Source organism: Vulpes lagopus, chromosome 5 (genome assembly GCF_018345385.1).
Source record: "Vulpes lagopus strain Blue_001 chromosome 5, ASM1834538v1, whole genome shotgun sequence".
NCBI lineage: Eukaryota > Metazoa > Chordata > Mammalia > Carnivora > Canidae > Vulpes > Vulpes lagopus.
The window spans coordinates 39,619,654-39,637,049 of record NC_054828.1 but is presented as its reverse complement, the minus strand read 5'-3'; the positions used below and the strand labels follow the sequence as shown (position 1 = coordinate 39,637,049).

Here is a 17,396-nt window from a genome sequence, read left to right as displayed (position 1 = left end):
AGCATACTCTCAATCCAGTTCACCTATTTTACCCATCCCCTCAACCAACCTCACCTCTGGTAACCATCAGTTTGGTCTCTACAGTTAAGAGTCTACTTTTGCTTTCTCTCTCTCTTTTTTTACTTACTTGCTGTTTTGTTTCTTAAATTCTACATATGAGTGAAATCATATGGTATTTGCCTTTCTTTGGCTTATTTCACTTACCATTATACCTTCTAGATCCACCTACATTGTTACAAATAGCAAGATTTCTTTTTTATAGCTGAATAATTTCCATTTTATATCTATACCACTTCTTCTTCATCCATTCATCTATTGATGGACATTGGGCTGCTTTTATAGTTTACCTATTGCAAATAATGCTGCAACAAATATAGGAGTACATATATCCCTTTAAATTAGTGTTTCATGTTCTTTGCGTAAATACCAGTAGCACATTTACTGGATCAACCATTTTTAACTTTTTAGAAACCTCCATACTATTTATCACAGTAGCTGTGGGGTTCACATTCCCACCAACAGTGCACGGGGTTCCTTTTGCTCCACATCCTTACCAACACTGCTTGTCTCTTGTGTTTTCTATTTTAGCCATTCTGACAAGTGTGAGATGACACCTCATTGTGGTTTTGATTTGCATCTCCCTGATGATGAGTGATGTTGAGCATCTTTTCATGTGTCTATTGGCTATCTGTATGTTTTCTTTGGAGAAATGTCTATTTACATCTTCTGCCCATTTCTTAATTGGATTATTTGGGCGTTTTTGGTGCTGGGTTTTGGTGCTTTATATATTTTGGATATTAACCCTTTAACAGATATGTCTTTTACAAATCTCTCCCATTCAGTGGTTGTCTTTTAGTTTTGTTGGTGGTTTTCTTTGCTGTGCAGAAGCTTTTTATTTTGATATAATCTCAATAAGTTTGTTTTTGCCTTTATTTCCCTTGCCTCAGGAGACATATCTAGAAAAATGTTGCTATGGCCGATATCAGACAAACCACTACTTATATTCTCTTCTAGGATTTTTATGGTTTCAGGTCTCACAGGTAGGCTTTAAACCATTTTGAGTTTACTTTTGTGTATGATGTTTCATTCTTTTGCATCCTGCTGTCTAGTTTTTACAACACCATTTTTGTTTCTTCATTGCATATTCTTGCTCCTTTATCAAAGATTAATTGACCAAAGAATTGTGAGTTTATTTCTGGCCTTGCTATTCTGTTCCACTGATCTATGTGTCTATTTTTTGTGCCAGTACCAATACTATTTTGATTACTACAGTTTTATAATACAACTTGAAGTCTGGAATTGTGGTACCTCTAGTTTTTTTCTTTTTCAAGATTGCTTTGGCTATTCAGGGTCTTTTGTGGTTCCATACAAATTTTAGGATTGTAAAGATAGATAGCTCTGTGAAAACTACTGTTGGTATTTTGATAGAGATTGCATCAAATCTGTAAATTGCTTCGGGTAATGTAGACATTTTAATAATATTTGTTCTTCCAATCCATGAGCATGGAATGTCTTTCCATTTCTTTGTGTCATCTTCAATTTCTTTCATCAATGTTTTAATTTTCAAAGTATAGGTCTTTCACATCTTTGGTAAGTTTATTCCTAGGTATTTTATTATTTTTGGTACAATTGTAAATGGAATTATTTTCTTAATTTCTCTTTCTGGTACTTTGTTATTAGTGTATAGAAACACAACCAATTTCCATGTATTAATTTTGTATCCTGTGACTTTCCTGAATTCATTTATCAGTTCTAGTAGTTCTTTAGTGGAGCCTTTAGGGTTTTCTATGTATAGTATCATGTCATCTGCAAAGAATGAAAGTTTTACTTCTTCCTTACCAATCTGAATACCTTTTATTTCTTTTTGTTGTTTGATTGCTATACCTAGGACTTCCAGTACTATGATGAATAAAAATGGTGAGAATGGACAGTCTTATCTTGTTCCTAACCTTCAGGGGAAAGCTCTGAGTTTTACCCATTGCATATAGTGTTATCTTAGATAAAATTTCTTTTTTTTTTTAAGATTGTATTTATTTATTCATGGGAGACACACACACAGAGAGAGAGAGAGAGAGAGGCAGAGACACAGGCAGAGAGAAGCAGGCTCCATGCAGGGAGCCCAACGTGGGACTCGATCCCGGGTCTCCAGGATCACACCCTGGGCTGAAGGAAGCCACCCAGGCTGCCCATTAGATAAAATTTCTTAACAGGGCAGCCCTCTGAAACATGGCCCCACCCTGGAGGCTACAGCTAATTGGATTGGGTGGACATTCTGTCCAGCGCTAAGCCAATTAGATTCTCTTTCCTGGAAATTTGGAATTAAGATGCAAAAGACTGATCGATTCAATTGGTGTTGTAGGACCAAGCTGGGTGGTCATGTGTACTGAGGAGCGAAGATGAATTCTGGAGAGGGGTGACTATGTGCAAAATGGATCTCTGAGTTAAGAAGCCAGTCTGCAGTCATAGACAATTAAGGCATATATTATTCAGAGAGAAAGAGAGATATGAATCTGTAAGAATCTGTGATTCTTACAAGAGAAAGAGCCAGGGAAAGAGAAAGAAATACCTGCCTGATAACTGTGCAATGCCTGAAAGGCCAGCCTACTCTCTATAATTGAGTTCCCAAAGATTCTCTTGTCATCTTATGATCCTCTCCTTAATTGTATTTCTTTGAAAAAGTTTCAATTTCTTGCAACTGATCTCTTATTTAGAAGGCATCCTGTGCTTTGCGGATCCTGTTTTATTCTTACCATAAAATCAGTTTGCAACAAACACAGAAAAATGTTTTAATGACAGTGTTACATAGCAGCTACACTTAACAATAATCCTCATGCCTTAAAATAATTCTCAATAACTTTAGAATAATTCTCTGACCAACCTATTTATGCACTACCAGTCCAGAAAAAGATTATTTTATCTCAGGGAGTTATTGCTGGCCCGCCACACTCCCCTCTTTCATGCTAATAGGAAAAGGAGTGGCAAAAGAAACTAGTGTGTAACTGTGGAATACTTCAACTTCTGGGTTGAGATCGTCCAACTGGGGGACGAAAGGAATGAACCAAAAAAGAGGTAGAAGTCAAGGGGCACATTCTCTGATTACTCTCTCTGCTTTCCCTTTGGCTGCCTCAAGAGAACTATCTCCAGCAGCAAGGCTGAAGGCTGGAAATTCATTTTTAAAAAGCAAGACTCTTTGGAAGTAAACAAAGCCAAAGTATTGACCATTGCTGGTCCCTAAACCAGCAGTTACTAAATACTGCACTGGTTCCTCAAAGAATAAATACGGTTATATTCTTTAAATATAAAAAATCTACACATCCTTATAGTTTCTAACATCTTTTCAAGTAGTATAGCAACCAAAGCCTCGGATTTCTATTACTTCTAAGTTATCTTTTTAATGATTCAGTTTCTGGGTCTCCAAATGTTCAGTATCTTCTAAATGAAAAGAATGGACCCTCTGCTAGGGGAATTCAAAACTTAAAGATATCCAAGACAATTTAAAGGGAAAATAGCAGTTTTTTCAACAAATAGTGTTGGGACAACTAGATATCCACATGCAAAAGAATGATGTAGGACTCCCCCTACCTCACACCAAATATAAAAATTAACTCAGAATGGATCATCTGTCTAAATGTCAAAGCTAAAACTCTTAGAAGAAAATGTAGGCATAAGTCTTCATGACTTAAATTAGGCAATGATGTCTTAGATTTAACACCCAAAGTATAAGGGATTGAAGAAAAAAAGAAATTGGACATCATCAAAATTGAAAACTTTTGTGCTTCAAAGGACACCACTAAGAAAGTGAAAAAATAACTCACTGAATAGGAGAAAATATTTGCAAATAACAGATAAGGGACTTATTTCCAGAATATACAAAGAACTTTTACGACTTAAGAATAAAACAACAATTAAAAATGGGCAAAGGAGGGGTATCTGGGTGGCTCAGTGGTTGAGTATCTGCCTTTGGCTCAGGTCATGATCCCGGGGTCCTGGGATCAAGTCCCACATCGGGGTCCTAGCAGAGGGCCTGCTTCTCCCTCTGCCTATGTCTCTCCCTCTCTCTCTCTCTCTCTCTCTCTCTGTGTGTGTGTGTGTGTGTCTCTCATGAATAAATAAGTAAAATCTTTTTTAAAAAATAGGAAAAAAATAGGCAAAGGATTTGAATAGACATTTTCTCCAAAGAGAATATACAGATCATCAATTATGAAACAATGATCAATATTCTTAATTATTAGGGAAATGCAAATCAGAATCACAACAAGACACCACTTCACATCCAGTAGGATGGCTATAATCAAAAAGACAGAACATAACAATTGTTGGCAAGGCCATGGAGGAGTTGGCACTCTCAGATATTGGTGGTGGGATTATACATTGCTTTGGAAAACAATTTGGCAGTACTTCAAAAAGTTAAACACAGAGTTGCCATATGATTCAGTAAGTCCACTCCTAGGTGTATACTCAAAGGACTAGAAAACACATGTCTACACAAAGGCTGTGAACATCTCTTCCACTGCTCATCTCTTCCAAACTCAACATCTCCTTAACTGGTTCCAATCAACCCCTGCTTGGTTCTTTCTGGAGAATTTAGAACACAGGTCTAGGCACCATCCTAATAAAAAAATTAATTGTTAATTTAAGAATTTATTTCATTTATTTATTTTTAAGATTTTATTTATTTATTCATGAGAGACACAGAGAAAGAGAGAGAGGCAGAGATATAGGCAGAGGGAGAAGCAGGCTCCCTGCAGGGAGCCCAATGTAGGACTCGATCACAGACTCCAGGATCATGCCCTGAGCCAAAGGCAGACACTTAACCACGGAGCCACCCAGGCATCTCATAATTTAAGAATTTAATAAATGTATCGATTATATATATTATTAAAATTCTATTTTGCTAGCTGACAATATCATTTGGGTTGAAAAAAACACTGGTCTAGTGAGCTCTAAAACATACCAGTGAGGTCCCTAAAATCTTAATTGGCCTGTGGACCAAAAGCATTGGCATCACTTGGGAGCTGGTTAGAAATGCAGACTGTCAGGCCTCATACCAGACTTACTGACTGAAAGCTAGAGTTTAGCAAGTGCTCAGGTGATTCCTACAAAGAATGATATGTGAGAAGAAATGTCTGCTCTCAAACACTTTAATTACATTTGAGACCAATCCACATGTGACAAACTTGGGTCAAACCTACCAGGAAAGCCTGACTGCTGAAGATGTGTAGTCTTGTGAATTAAAGATGGCTTTCCATATAGCTTCAGGAAGAGTAAGTGCCAGAAGCAAAGCCAGCAAGTCAGCCTTCTCAGTAGCTTCCTTTTTTTAGGTGGCAAGAATGTCACCTACATTGCAAAACTGTTCAGATCCAAAACCCTGTGGGTAGGAGAGGTCTTAGGACAGCTCTGCTTAGAGATGCTGCCACGGAACAGTTTGTCACTTGCCACAGTATAATCTACATTCTAATTGACTGTTGATTGTGAGGCCAATATCAGTCTTTATAAGAAAGTATATTCCTGTACAATGTTGGTCAAACAATGACTCATTATACAGTATCCATTCTTTCTAAATAAAAACATGGTCATATATTCTGAATTAAAAATAGAGACCCACGATATGATAAGAACAAGTATATCTATAACAATAATTGAATGGAATATTTGTGACTGTCCAGGAAAATCTAGGACATATGGTATCAAGACCCCTGAGGCATTAATGACCTGGATGAGAATTACAATGACCTTGGTCTTTCTCTGGGTATCTACACCAGAATTCTGGGCACACCAAATTCCTTCTCACCCTGGTGCCTTTGCATATAACCTCTCCTCTGCCATGCCATCTTCACTTATCTGCCCCTTTTCATCCTTCAGGTCTCAGCTTAAATGCCACCAGCCTAGAGAGCTGCTCTGGAATCCTATGGCAGGTAGCTCCCACCAACCCAGTTCCTCTCTATGATCATTCCCTTCTCAGTACTTTTTACAGTCTATAGTCACCATGTCTTCTTGCTCATTCGTTGTTGGCCTCCACCACCAGAATTGAGGCAAGAACGTGGTCTTGTTCACTGCTACGCTCCCTGCATCTGGTACCTTCTAGAGATTAAATGAGGTTTTGATGAATAAACAAGTAAAATGTTCCCAATTTAGGGAAAAAATAAATCTTAAAAAAAATCACCAAATAGACTGTAGCTTATTAATAAGAAAAACAATAATAATATCATTTATGAACAGATCATAAACCTCCATCAAAACCATTCACTTCAGGCTCTTGCAAATAAACGGGCTCCAACAAACAGTCAATGGTACTACTGAGTAACTTTGCTTAAATCTCTTTCCTTCTCAGAGCCTTTTCCCTCTCAGAGTCACTCCTGCACAGAGTGAAATAAGAAGACTACTTCTCAGAGATGGGAGAGAGAGAAATGTAATGAGATGACATAGATACACACATATGTACATACATATATATATACACACACACACACAGACACACACATACATATATATAAGTAACTGGCACAGAACAGGTACTCAACTCAATATGGGTTTGGTTCTTTATAGTCACTCTCATGTTCCCCTTATTCAAACTGGTCAAGGGCTGAATATAGGATGTCTGGATGGCTCAGCTGTTGGGCATCAGCCTTCGGCTCAGGGCATGATCCCGGGGCCAGGGATCGAGTCCCACATCAAGCTCCCTGCAGGGAGCCTGCTTTTCCCTCTGTCTATGTCTGCCTCTCTGTGTGTGTCTCTCATGAATGAATGAATAAAATATTTGTAAAGAAAAAAGATTATGAAATCACATTTGCAGGCCTTCGTGTGAACCTGTTTACTCCACACTCTAGACCCAGCCATGGCTGTTAGACCCCTCTCTTCAAATTCAACAAGTTCAATTATATTTGCAGCACCCTGTTACTTTAGCCATGTCACAATTGAGACTTAATTTTTAAAATTATCTCTAGTAGGTCATTGTTTCAAAGCTGGTAATGTTCCTGAAGTGAACTTGAACATAGTTCCACTTCTTGACTGAGTTCTACCAATCAGCTTCAAATATTCCTGATAAACTGATAAGCACCAAACAGAAAATTAGAGTTACAAGAAGCAAAAAGCTCACTAAGTTCTGGTTAGAAATAAGACACAGTGGTAGGGACCACCCTGACTTTTTTCTTAAAGTTTAGAAACAGTGAAGCAACAATTTTGGGCTTTGGAATCAGACAGACTTGGGTTCCAATTCCCATTCTATAGTCTGTTAAATAGTGACCATGGGCAAGATCCTTAACCCCACCGTGCCCTGGTTTCCCCACCAGTAAACTGAGGCTAACAATAGTACCAATGTCGAGAGGCTGTTAAGAGGATGGATGAGATAAATCTATACACACACTTAGTGCTGAGTCTGCACTCAAGAAATATTGGCTCTATTAAATTTATTCTCATCCTCAAAGATCTTATTATATACACTTACAAATGAAAATATTCAGAATGAAAGAAAGGTACTAAGTGCTACATATTAAGTGAGCAGCAGTGGTTACAAAAGACCCAAAACTTCAGGAGTGCAAAACATGCCTTCATCTAAGGATGGTATGAGGTCTCATGGGATTGGTGAAGCTGAAGCAGATGGGGCCACGCAGAGTGTAGATACAAACAGGTTCCCTGTGGTGGGCACTTACTGTTTGCCAAACATTAGGGCACCTTGTATGTAATCTCCACAAACTATAAGGCAGATACCTTTAAATCTCCAATTTGTAGATAAGCTGTTTTACTGATGATAGCTAAGGCTCACAGAGGTTTAGTAATTACCCCAAGTCGCCCAACTGGTGGTGGATCTAGGTTTAAAATCAGGTCTGAAAAAAATAAATAAATAAAATAAAATAAAATCGAGTCTGTGTGACAATTCGTTGCTTTGTCATTGTTGTGGGGAAGTGTTGATGGGGAGATAAATCATTCCAGTATGATGCAGGAAAGATCAGAGTAAAGATCATCTTTTTATATGGCAAGTGGGAAGCAAACAATTTATACTTAAAAAAAAAAAAAAAAAAAAAGGAAAATAAGGATAGAAAGATGGGTTAGGGCCAGAGGGAATGGAAAGCTAAGGAGTTTGAGCTTCAGCTGGTGGACAATGAACAACCTGCTTTATTTGTGGTGTATATGTGTGCTTTTAATTAAATACTACTAATACTACTACAAAGAACAGTTATTGGGATCCCTGGGTGGCGCAGCAGTTTGGCGCCTGCCTTTGGCCCAGGGCGCGATCCTGGAGATCCGGGATCGAATCCCACGTCGGGCTCCCGGTGCATGGAGCCTGCTTCTCCCTCTGCCTATGTCTCTGCCTCTCTCTCTCTCTCTGTGTGTGTGTGTGTGTGTGACTATCATAAATAAAAAATAAAAAATAAAAAAAAAAAAACAGTTATTGAATACCAGCTCATGATCAGGCCCCAGGCTAAATCATTTCTATACATTACTACAAGTTGCATAATTTGCAACTTAGGTATTATTATCCCCATTTCACAAATAAACAAGGCCTTGAGTGGTCAAGCCACTCATTCAGATGACTCCAGTAAACAGCACAGTGGGGTTCATTACTGAGTGCGTGCAAGGTCAAAGTCAATGCAAAGTCCTTCCCTCCCTCCCCCACCCCCCCAGAAAGAGTACGAGGGCAGAAAAACTTCCCTTGTGATAGAGAGTGAAAAAACAAGAAAAAGGAAAATGGAGACAGGGAACTAGTCAGAAACAATATACCAATCCAGAGTCAGGAGATAAATGTCTTAGGTGGAGTCACTGAAAATGGAAGGGAGGTGACAGACAGCAAAATGTGTTCATGACCTTTTCTTTCATTTACTCCAGCTGTGTCATGATTTGCTACTTGAAGTAGAAACCCAGTTAGTAAATATTCCAGGCTCTATTACCAGCCTTGCCTTGAAGCCCGATTTGAGTCCTGTTGTTAGCCTGCAAGCACACGCTGCTCCTAGTGTGTACCTGCCCTGTCACAGGGCTAGCAGGGCTGAAACAGGCATCATCCTCTAATCTGTTATCTGTATTGAAGGGTAATCATTCAAAAGAATAAAACTAAGCCTCCACAGCCCATAAATCACATTATGCTTCACATATCAACATTTTAAAAAAATCTGACTTAAACACATAGTCTGTCAAATCAGGAAGGCACATATGCTAAGCTCTAGTGAGCTCTGACAAATCCTACATTATTATTAAAGTTCATCGTGATCTCAGGGATCACACGGTTTTATAAAACGGAGTGTGGTATCAATATTTGTTTGGCTGCTTTCTAGTTAATATTCTGGGGAAAGTAGCACAACAAATAAAGCAGTAGGAAATATACACACTATGAATATAGCTTTCAAGCTAAGGCAAAAGCCAATAGGCAGTTACTTACATTATCTCCTTCGATGGAATCAAGAGTTAGAAGCTTGAATGTTGATGTAATGTTTCCAAAAACCCCAAACATTTTTGCACTGAAAGCTTAGCTATAGTCCTCCTCATTCAATAGCTAACTGCATTATGTTAAGTGGAAAATTAGTAGTGTAACAGGAACACGAGTTGAAATTCATAAAGATAAAAGACCGTAATTCTCCTGTTCATATCCACAGTTAATACATATATATTCCCAACAATTTACAATATTAATTTTAAATATTCAATATGTTTCTGGGAATAAAATTATGAAAGAAATGGCAGTCAAGAATCCCACATACTAAGGCCAAAAACAAATGTGGTTTGCATACTATGTTCATCATAAAATAATATATATATGTATATATAATACATATATATGATAAAGAAAAATAACAGCATAAACAGTCGAACTTTATAGCCCTTAATTACATAATGATCTGTGATTTGGGCTTTTTTTATCTGTTGGACTTAACTTCATTCCTTTGTACAAAGACATATATGGATATTAAAGTATTCTGCTCACCTGTACATACTCAGACTCAACTAAATATCATGAAAAATTTAGCAGTAAAGTCCAGTCTCCCAAGGTAGGCTTGCCACCATTCTGTGTAATGATAGAACTACCTTCATAAAAGACCAGAAGCTAAATCCTATGTTTTTTTCTTTTCATCACTTGAGGCTTTCTGCAGCCAGCCTTACAAACAACTTCATTCACCTTTTCTTCAAATCTGAGTGTTTAACTAAAGCCATATATCATCACAATCCCACTAGTCCAGCTGCCTGTCATCGCAGCAGTTTACTGCAACTCCACCCTTTTCCCATCATCAGTTTCAACAGTACATTTCTTTATTTTTTCTCCTATTAGAGAAAAAAAAATGAAGATGAGGAGTTCAAACCCTCAAAGTAATTCAGTGAACTGTCACAACAATATTATTTAACCCCAGGGAACTTCCTGTTTAATTGCCACTCTCTCTCTTCTCCCAAAGGACCACATCTTATTTGGATGGTGTAATGGAAAGTACCACATTAAAAAGAGCAAAAACATAATGGGTTTAAATTTTTAAACATCTAACCTTTTCACAAGTCACTTTTAATCATTTGCACCTGTGACTTTAATAATCAGGCTGGCAATTAGAGAAGCAAAATCTCCAGGACAGAACCAAGTGGGATGCCCTAGCCACAACCATTATTTTATTGGGGAGCAAAGAAAAAAGCTATTTTCTCATATGTGACATGAAGAAAGTTTTACACTATTAAGTTCCATCAAATCCTGGGAACAGTAGAGCTCCTAATACTTAAAATCTTCATTTTCCTAAAAGCCAAGATTTTAAAATATATATATCTTACTGTATTTTTCAAATATTAAGTGTTTATATTTTCTAACAGCTTTTCAACTTTAGGGCTCAGGAAGAAAGGGGGATCCAGAATAAGCTCAACACTAAAAGGGGGGGATTAAGCGAGACTTTTAAATCATTCTCCCCAAGGAGAAATCAAAACCATTAACATTACACCAAATAACCATTTATTTCATCATGAAAGGCAAACTTAGAGCACCAGTGGCAATATTCTGAAAATGCGATAGAAGTTGTTCTATACAGCAAGGAACATACAAGTTCGGAAGGCACAGAATATGGTCTGTCAGTTGCAGTTCTAGCCTCAGCAAGTCATTTGCCCTGTGGGTGAGGCTCCCATACGGAAATCTTCCTGAACTGCCGAAGGCTGAATGGGATTTCCTGTGAGCAGCATCTGGACCACACCTTGTTGGGTCACAGAAGCAGCTAACAAGAGCTGGAGGAAAACGCGTCTGGTCCAGAGATGACAGGACAGGGCCAAGAATCAAAATATGTCCCTCTACAGTTTAATGGGGGAAGGCCCCTTAAGATGGCTATTTATGCAGTTGTGTTTTTCTAACCAGTCTTGGCCACCCACTACCAGATGTTGGTCATTTGGTGAGCTGAATGGTAGGATTTTGTGGTCCAGCAGCTGCCAGCCTTTTATAACCTGTGATGTTGTGGAAGTCTCCATTTAGTTCATAAATATGTGTGTGTGTGTGTGTGTGTGTGTGTGTGTGTGTGTGTTTTGTCATTAAAACACTGCCAGCTGAAATATTGCAGAACAAACTCCCCACCCGGTTGCAGAAATTTTCCAGTTTCAAAGCATCTGGGATGAAGATTCCAGATTACCTGTAGCAAAATTTCTTCTAGATTTTTTTTTTAAAATCCTCTTGCGTGTTGAGGAACCTACTGAGGAGCCTGCCACAGATGACACCCACCGTTCAGATCACTGGTCCTACATTTACCTAGTTAGGGCAGGAAGAAGCGTTAGATGGTTACCCTGGATCCTTCCACTTGTAGCAGGAAGGAACACCCAAAAAGCATCCGGACGCTCAACTCCTTAGAGGTGCAAGAGCCTTCCAGGGGAATGAAGAGGAGAGAGATCTCCCCCTCCCCACCTGCACACCCCCCTGCCCCCCTCCCCGTTTGTGCCCTAGCCCGAGCATCAGCAGCCCTTCTGTAATTCCATGCAGCTCCAGAGCGAATCCCTTACTCCAGAGGGCTCCTGGATCGGACCCCAGGAGAGCCGGGCTGGTCGTCCTTCTCCCCCCACCCCCAGCCCCCACTTCCAATCTGCACACCCAACCCCTCCCCAGCACCCCAGGCCAACCCTTCCTACCTGATGATGTCGTCGTTGTGTCCCAAGAAGAATTTCTGGCTGTGCTCTCGGGTGTTGTAAACCACCCCGACCCCAGCCACGAAGTAGACCACCTCCTTGCCGGCCGTGTAGTACAGGTTGTTGCGGCACTGGTGACCCCGGTACCCGTACACCCACTCCAGCCGGAGCTGGCAGCTGGGAGCCGTCCGATCCGCCATGATAAGCCGACCCCACCGGCCCCGGCCCCCCCCCCGCGCGGGTCCGCGGCCCCTGCGCGCCGGGTCTGTCCTCGCCGAGACTCGGGCTGCGGAGGACCTGCAAGGGCTCAGGGCGCAGCGCCGGGCGCTGATTTCCGCGGCGACGCACAGACACAGCCCAGGGCGCCGGCCGCCACCATCATCCGCCGCCGCCGCCGGAGACGAGCCGCCAGACCCCGCCGGGCGCCCCGGCTGCTCCGCCCGGGCAGGGCGTCCTCGCGGGCGCCAGCTCCCGCACGCGCACGCCTCACTGCACCTGCGGGCTTCGGGCCCCGGGAGAGGCTCGGGGGGGCGCCGCCCCGCCTTCCAAATCGGGGATCTGCATCTCCAAACACCGATCACCCAGTTCGCTCTCTGAAGTTTGCGGTGCGGGGCGGGGGGCGGGGGGCGGCTTCGCAGCAGGCAATGGGATTTATCCTGTGACAGCTTTGATGTGACCGAGGGCCCGGGCAAGCTTGGCCATCACCACCGTCGGATCCGAAACGGACAGTCTACACCCAGGATGCAAGAGAGAGGAAGAAAGAAACAGATTTTTTTTTTTTTTTTTTTTGTATAAGTCAGCAGCAGCCCAAGAAAACGATCCCCAAAACTAAACCAAGTGTTGGGTCTTTTTTTTTTTTTTTTAATCAACTATTCTCCCATTTTCCCCCTCCAGACCTACCTCCTGAATGATATTAAATATGCCCTAACTGCTTCTGGCGGGTGGTTGCTGATACGATTTGAGAGAATACTTTCTGTTTCCCCCGCTGAGCCGGGGCGAATATGCAGTTGGTCATTTTTTTTTTTTTTTTTTGGATGCTCCAATTTAAAATTCATAGCTCTCGTGAACCCTCTCTTGGCCGGAAAAAAAAAAAAAAAAAAAAAACAAAAAACATAAAGAACTTAGCAGTTCTCACAAATCAGCAACTCCAACTGCAAGCGTCATAAAAGATTTTTCTGAATTGGAGGAAACGAGATACTAGTGCAATTGGAGGCAGGAAAGCGCTACCTACTAATGCACCTGGTCCAGAGGAAATTAAATAATTAACAAGTGGCAAAAATCGTGTACCACCCCCCCCCCCCTTCAGGAAGGTGGGAGCTGCCTACGGGCACCCCGGGGCTCAAGGGTCAGCCTCCAGCCCGGCGGGGGCTGGGGCACAGGGGCGCCCCCCAGCCCACCCCGCAGCGTGCGCGCACACACCCCGGTCTTCGGCCGCCGCAGGTCCGAGGGATGCCAGCCCCCAGGGACAGCCCGCCCCGCGCGCACTGCCCCCCGGCCGGGGTCCCCGCTCCTTCCTCCCACACCCGATGCAGCCTCGTCCGCAGAGCATCCCAGCTCTCTCTGCCTCTAACCTCTGCTCCGAGCGGGCGCCGCCAGCACGTCCCGGATCTCGCACTGAGGAGCGAAATCCTCTGCCCGCCCTCCCTTCCCCGCCTCCCGCACCCGAAGACGGGCTTCGTCACTGGGGCGCCGCGGGAGACAGATTCTTCCTCCAGCCGGGGCTCCGGGGGCGGGGCCACAGCGCCGCTTTCGGGAACCGCGGCGGCCGGTTACTAGGCGAGAGCACGGCGCTTGGAAACCGCGACGCCCCAGAGCCCCGGGCCGCCCCCTCCCTCTCCCCGCCCAGGTTCCCCCCCCCCGGCCCCGCGCTTCCCCGACGCATCCTGGGAATTGTAGTCCCTTCAATGCCAGTTCCGGCGGGGAGCGCGCGGAGCTGGACCACGAGTCCCAGGATTCCGCACGCCCGGAGGGGGCCGTGTGGAGAGGCCGTTGCCGGCGTCGGCGGTTCCTGCGGCTCTCCCGCTGAGCGGAGCAGGCTCTCCGAGGGCGACCCCTCGTCAGCGCCCTGCGATCCCTAAGGGACCGAGGCGGCGGCCGGCGTGCGAGTGCATCTATGAAGAGCGGTGGAGTCGGAGTAGAGACGATCTCTGTGGCCCACCCGGAGGACTCCCTCTGCACCAGCCCCTCAGGGCTCCTGTAGCTGACTGAAGCCCAAGTTTGGTTTGTTTCCTACTTCAGTTTTCCTGTTTGTTCAGGTGCGTTCCGGCGAGTTAAAGTGCGGCGCTGCCACGGGTAGGAAAAACGCCGGGGGATGTGGTCTCACTCTGCCCTGAGAACCAGCGCCTTCCGGGGAGCCACCTCCCAAGTGACCTGAGGATACCCAGATTTTGGAAATGGGCAGGGGCGCACACCACGAACCACCAGCCGGGGCCTTCAAACGCAGATGCCCGTGGCATTCCTCCTGAAACTGCCCAGAGTGAACTGGGAATTCTGAAGTGGCCCATTTTCAAATTGCAACCACAATTTGTGGAATTGTGGGAAGAGATTTCAAGATCTCAGTGACTAAGGCTGTAAGAATACAAGGGATATTGGGCCTGTCTTGTCCTTTCCAAGCTCTCACTAACTCTGCAACTACCTCAAGCTTTAATATAGCCCTGTGAGAGGTAGGAGAGTCTCCAGGAGGGTAGAAGTGCCCGAGTCTGGGTGAGCAGTTGCTGCCTGCAAAAAATCAAGATGGGAAGGGGTTTTATTATTTAAGGGAGCAGGAATCTACAAATATGGCAGGTGGCACTGTGCATGCAGATAAAGGGTACTGCCAAAAACAAAAACAAATTCTCGAAAACGATTTGAGACATAAGCGAAAATATACACGACCGGTAATGCCCAGGCCGGAAAACAGTGCCAGTGAATCATACAGAGACAAATTCTACATAGGAATTCAAAAGGCGAAGAGACTTTGCAGTTATAATAAGTCAGGAAATACTTCATGGAGGAAATAGGAAGTATAGGTAGAATTGAGATAAAGATAAGTGAAAAGAACATTCTACATGGGTCTATGGAATAAAAAGATAGATGTAGGAAAACGTGGATTTAGAGACAGTAAATAGAATCGGAGCAAGAGAGAGTCTGTGTGTGATGAAAAGGGGACGACATAAGCCTGAAAGGTTAGATTATGGATGGAGCTGAATGTGGAGGTTTGCACTATATCCTTAAAATAATGGGAGAGTCATTGAAATTTTTTTCCTTGACAAGGAAAATAAAACAGTAGTCTTTAGCAGAAGAAAAAAAAGTTTCACCAGGACTTGCCATTATCAGGTCATTCATTATTCCTGTGCAGAGCTAAGAGAATAAGCCAAAATACACGGAACTGAGATACACCATTGGCTGCATGTAATGGGCTGTGTAACCGGACATTTCATAGGATCTCAAGAAAGAGCTAAGGCCTGTTCCCTAGCAGAGGCTATACTGAATCTCTGTAGATCTCATCCTTTTCCCTACTCCACCCTTTTCCAATATTAGGCTATAGAAAAATGACAAAACAACGCACAACCACCAAGCTATAGCTCTAAGAAAATCAACTTATTCCTAGATAAAATGCAGAGAATGTCAAGAATCCATATACAATGTATCAGAACAATTTGGAAAGACTTGCCCCATCAAACAAGCAACAACAACAGAAAGGAACATAGTCCAAGCAAACCGAAATCCTCAAATTTACATTAGGTGAGAAAGATAAATGAAGAACCCCATCTGGAAGAAGGTTTACATCAAAGAAGCAGATTCTCTACCAAAGAAGAATTTAGTTACAATATGAATTCAAAATATCAAGAGCTTAAAGATGGATAGCAAAAAGAAAATCCAAGCTAAAGGCATAATCAAATGTAAACACAATTTCAAATCTAATGAATATATTTGAAACAACAGAAAAAAAAAAGCATGGAAATCAAATTACCAATATGGAAACAACACTGGAAATTATCACAAGAAATGCAGAAGAACAAGACAGGATATTGAAATAGATGACGAGAGAGCAAAGCTAACCCAACGTACAGATCATTGTATTCCTAAATTAGAGAAGCCAACAAATGGAACAGAAAAAGTATTCAGAAATAAAGTAATACATTAACTGAACCTACAGATTAAAAAGGTACACTGTATACCAGAAAAAAAAAATGATATAGAATAGTCTTCATGGAGGCCTATCTTAACAAAATTATTTAACTTCAAGAATAATACCTCAAAATCCTTTGCAAACTTTAAAGAGGACTATTATACCATCTCTGCCAATTAGTAATTAAAGGGAATCGTAAGCATTTACTGTGTGTCTTGGGGGAAACTGATGTTTATCCTCCGTTGACGAAGGAAAGCTATTTACCCAAGAATACTAGCTAATATAAGAAAAATGATAGATTTAGAAAATTATTCAATGACGTAATTGGTGCAGAGGTCATAAATGTATACTAAAATGATTAGATAAAGAGTAATGCTAAAGAATCATCCCCACAGATTATCTACCTTTAAATAGATCTAGAGGTCAACATCTTAATCAAATTATCACATTTAGTATCACCAGGGTGCCTGGCTGGTTCAGTCGGAACATGCAACTCTTGATCTCAGGGTTGTGGGTTTGAGTTCCACATTAGGTATAGAGGTTAGCTAAAAATCTTAAAAAAAAAAAAAAAAAAATTAGTACACCATTACCGGAACAAACTGCCTCTTCCACTTCCTGATGTGATGCAGTATGAAAAGCTGCACAAAATGTTTTTGGCCAGGGACACCTGGGTGGCTCAGTGGTTTAGCGCCTGCCTTCAGCCCAGGGCATGATCCTGGAGACCCAGGATCGAATCCCATTCAGGCTCCCTGCATGGAGCCTGCTTCTCCCTCTGCCTGTGTCTCTGCCTCTCTCTCTCTCTCTCTCTCTCTCTCCCTCCCTCCCTCCCTCATGAATAAATAAAATCTTTAAAAAATAAAAACTTAAAAAATGACTAAAGAGATGCAAAAACCAAATACAATGTAATTAGATCTTGGATCCTGTTTTTTTAGTTTTAGGGTTTTTTTAAGTCTTCAAAAGGCAATGTGGGGAGCAGGAATAACTGGGGATATTTGAATACAAAATGGACACTAGAGAATATTAGGGAATTGCTGTTATTTTTTAGAAAATCTTATTTTTGGGATGCCTGGGTGGTTCAGCGTTTAAGCATCTGCCTTCGGCTCAGGGCATGATCCTGGAGTCCCAGGATCGAGTCCCACATCAGGCTCCCTGCATGGAGCCTGCTTCTCCTTCTGCCTCTCTCTCTGTCTCTTGTGAATAAATGAAAATCTTTTTTTAAAAAATC

At 42.2% G+C, this 17,396-nt stretch overlaps 1 protein-coding gene across 7 annotated transcripts in view; it reads right to left on the bottom strand.

Moving 5' to 3' along the window:
• Positions 1 to 13,854, bottom strand: part of EML6 (EMAP like 6) — a 271,691-nt gene extending 257,837 nt beyond the window's left edge. For all 7 annotated transcript variants that reach the window (XR_005987687.1, XM_041754174.1, XM_041754169.1 and 4 more), the window contains exons 1-2: positions 13,632 to 13,854; positions 12,064 to 12,790 (exon numbers count right to left, since the gene is read on the bottom strand). Coding sequence is in view for 6 of the 7 variants with exons in the window: in XM_041754174.1 (XP_041610108.1) it covers positions 12,064 to 12,260 (197 nt within the window). In the remaining variant the exon portion in view is untranslated. The remainder of the gene's footprint in view (positions 1 to 12,063; positions 12,791 to 13,631) is intronic.
• Positions 13,855 to 17,396: the final 3,542 nt, after the last annotated feature.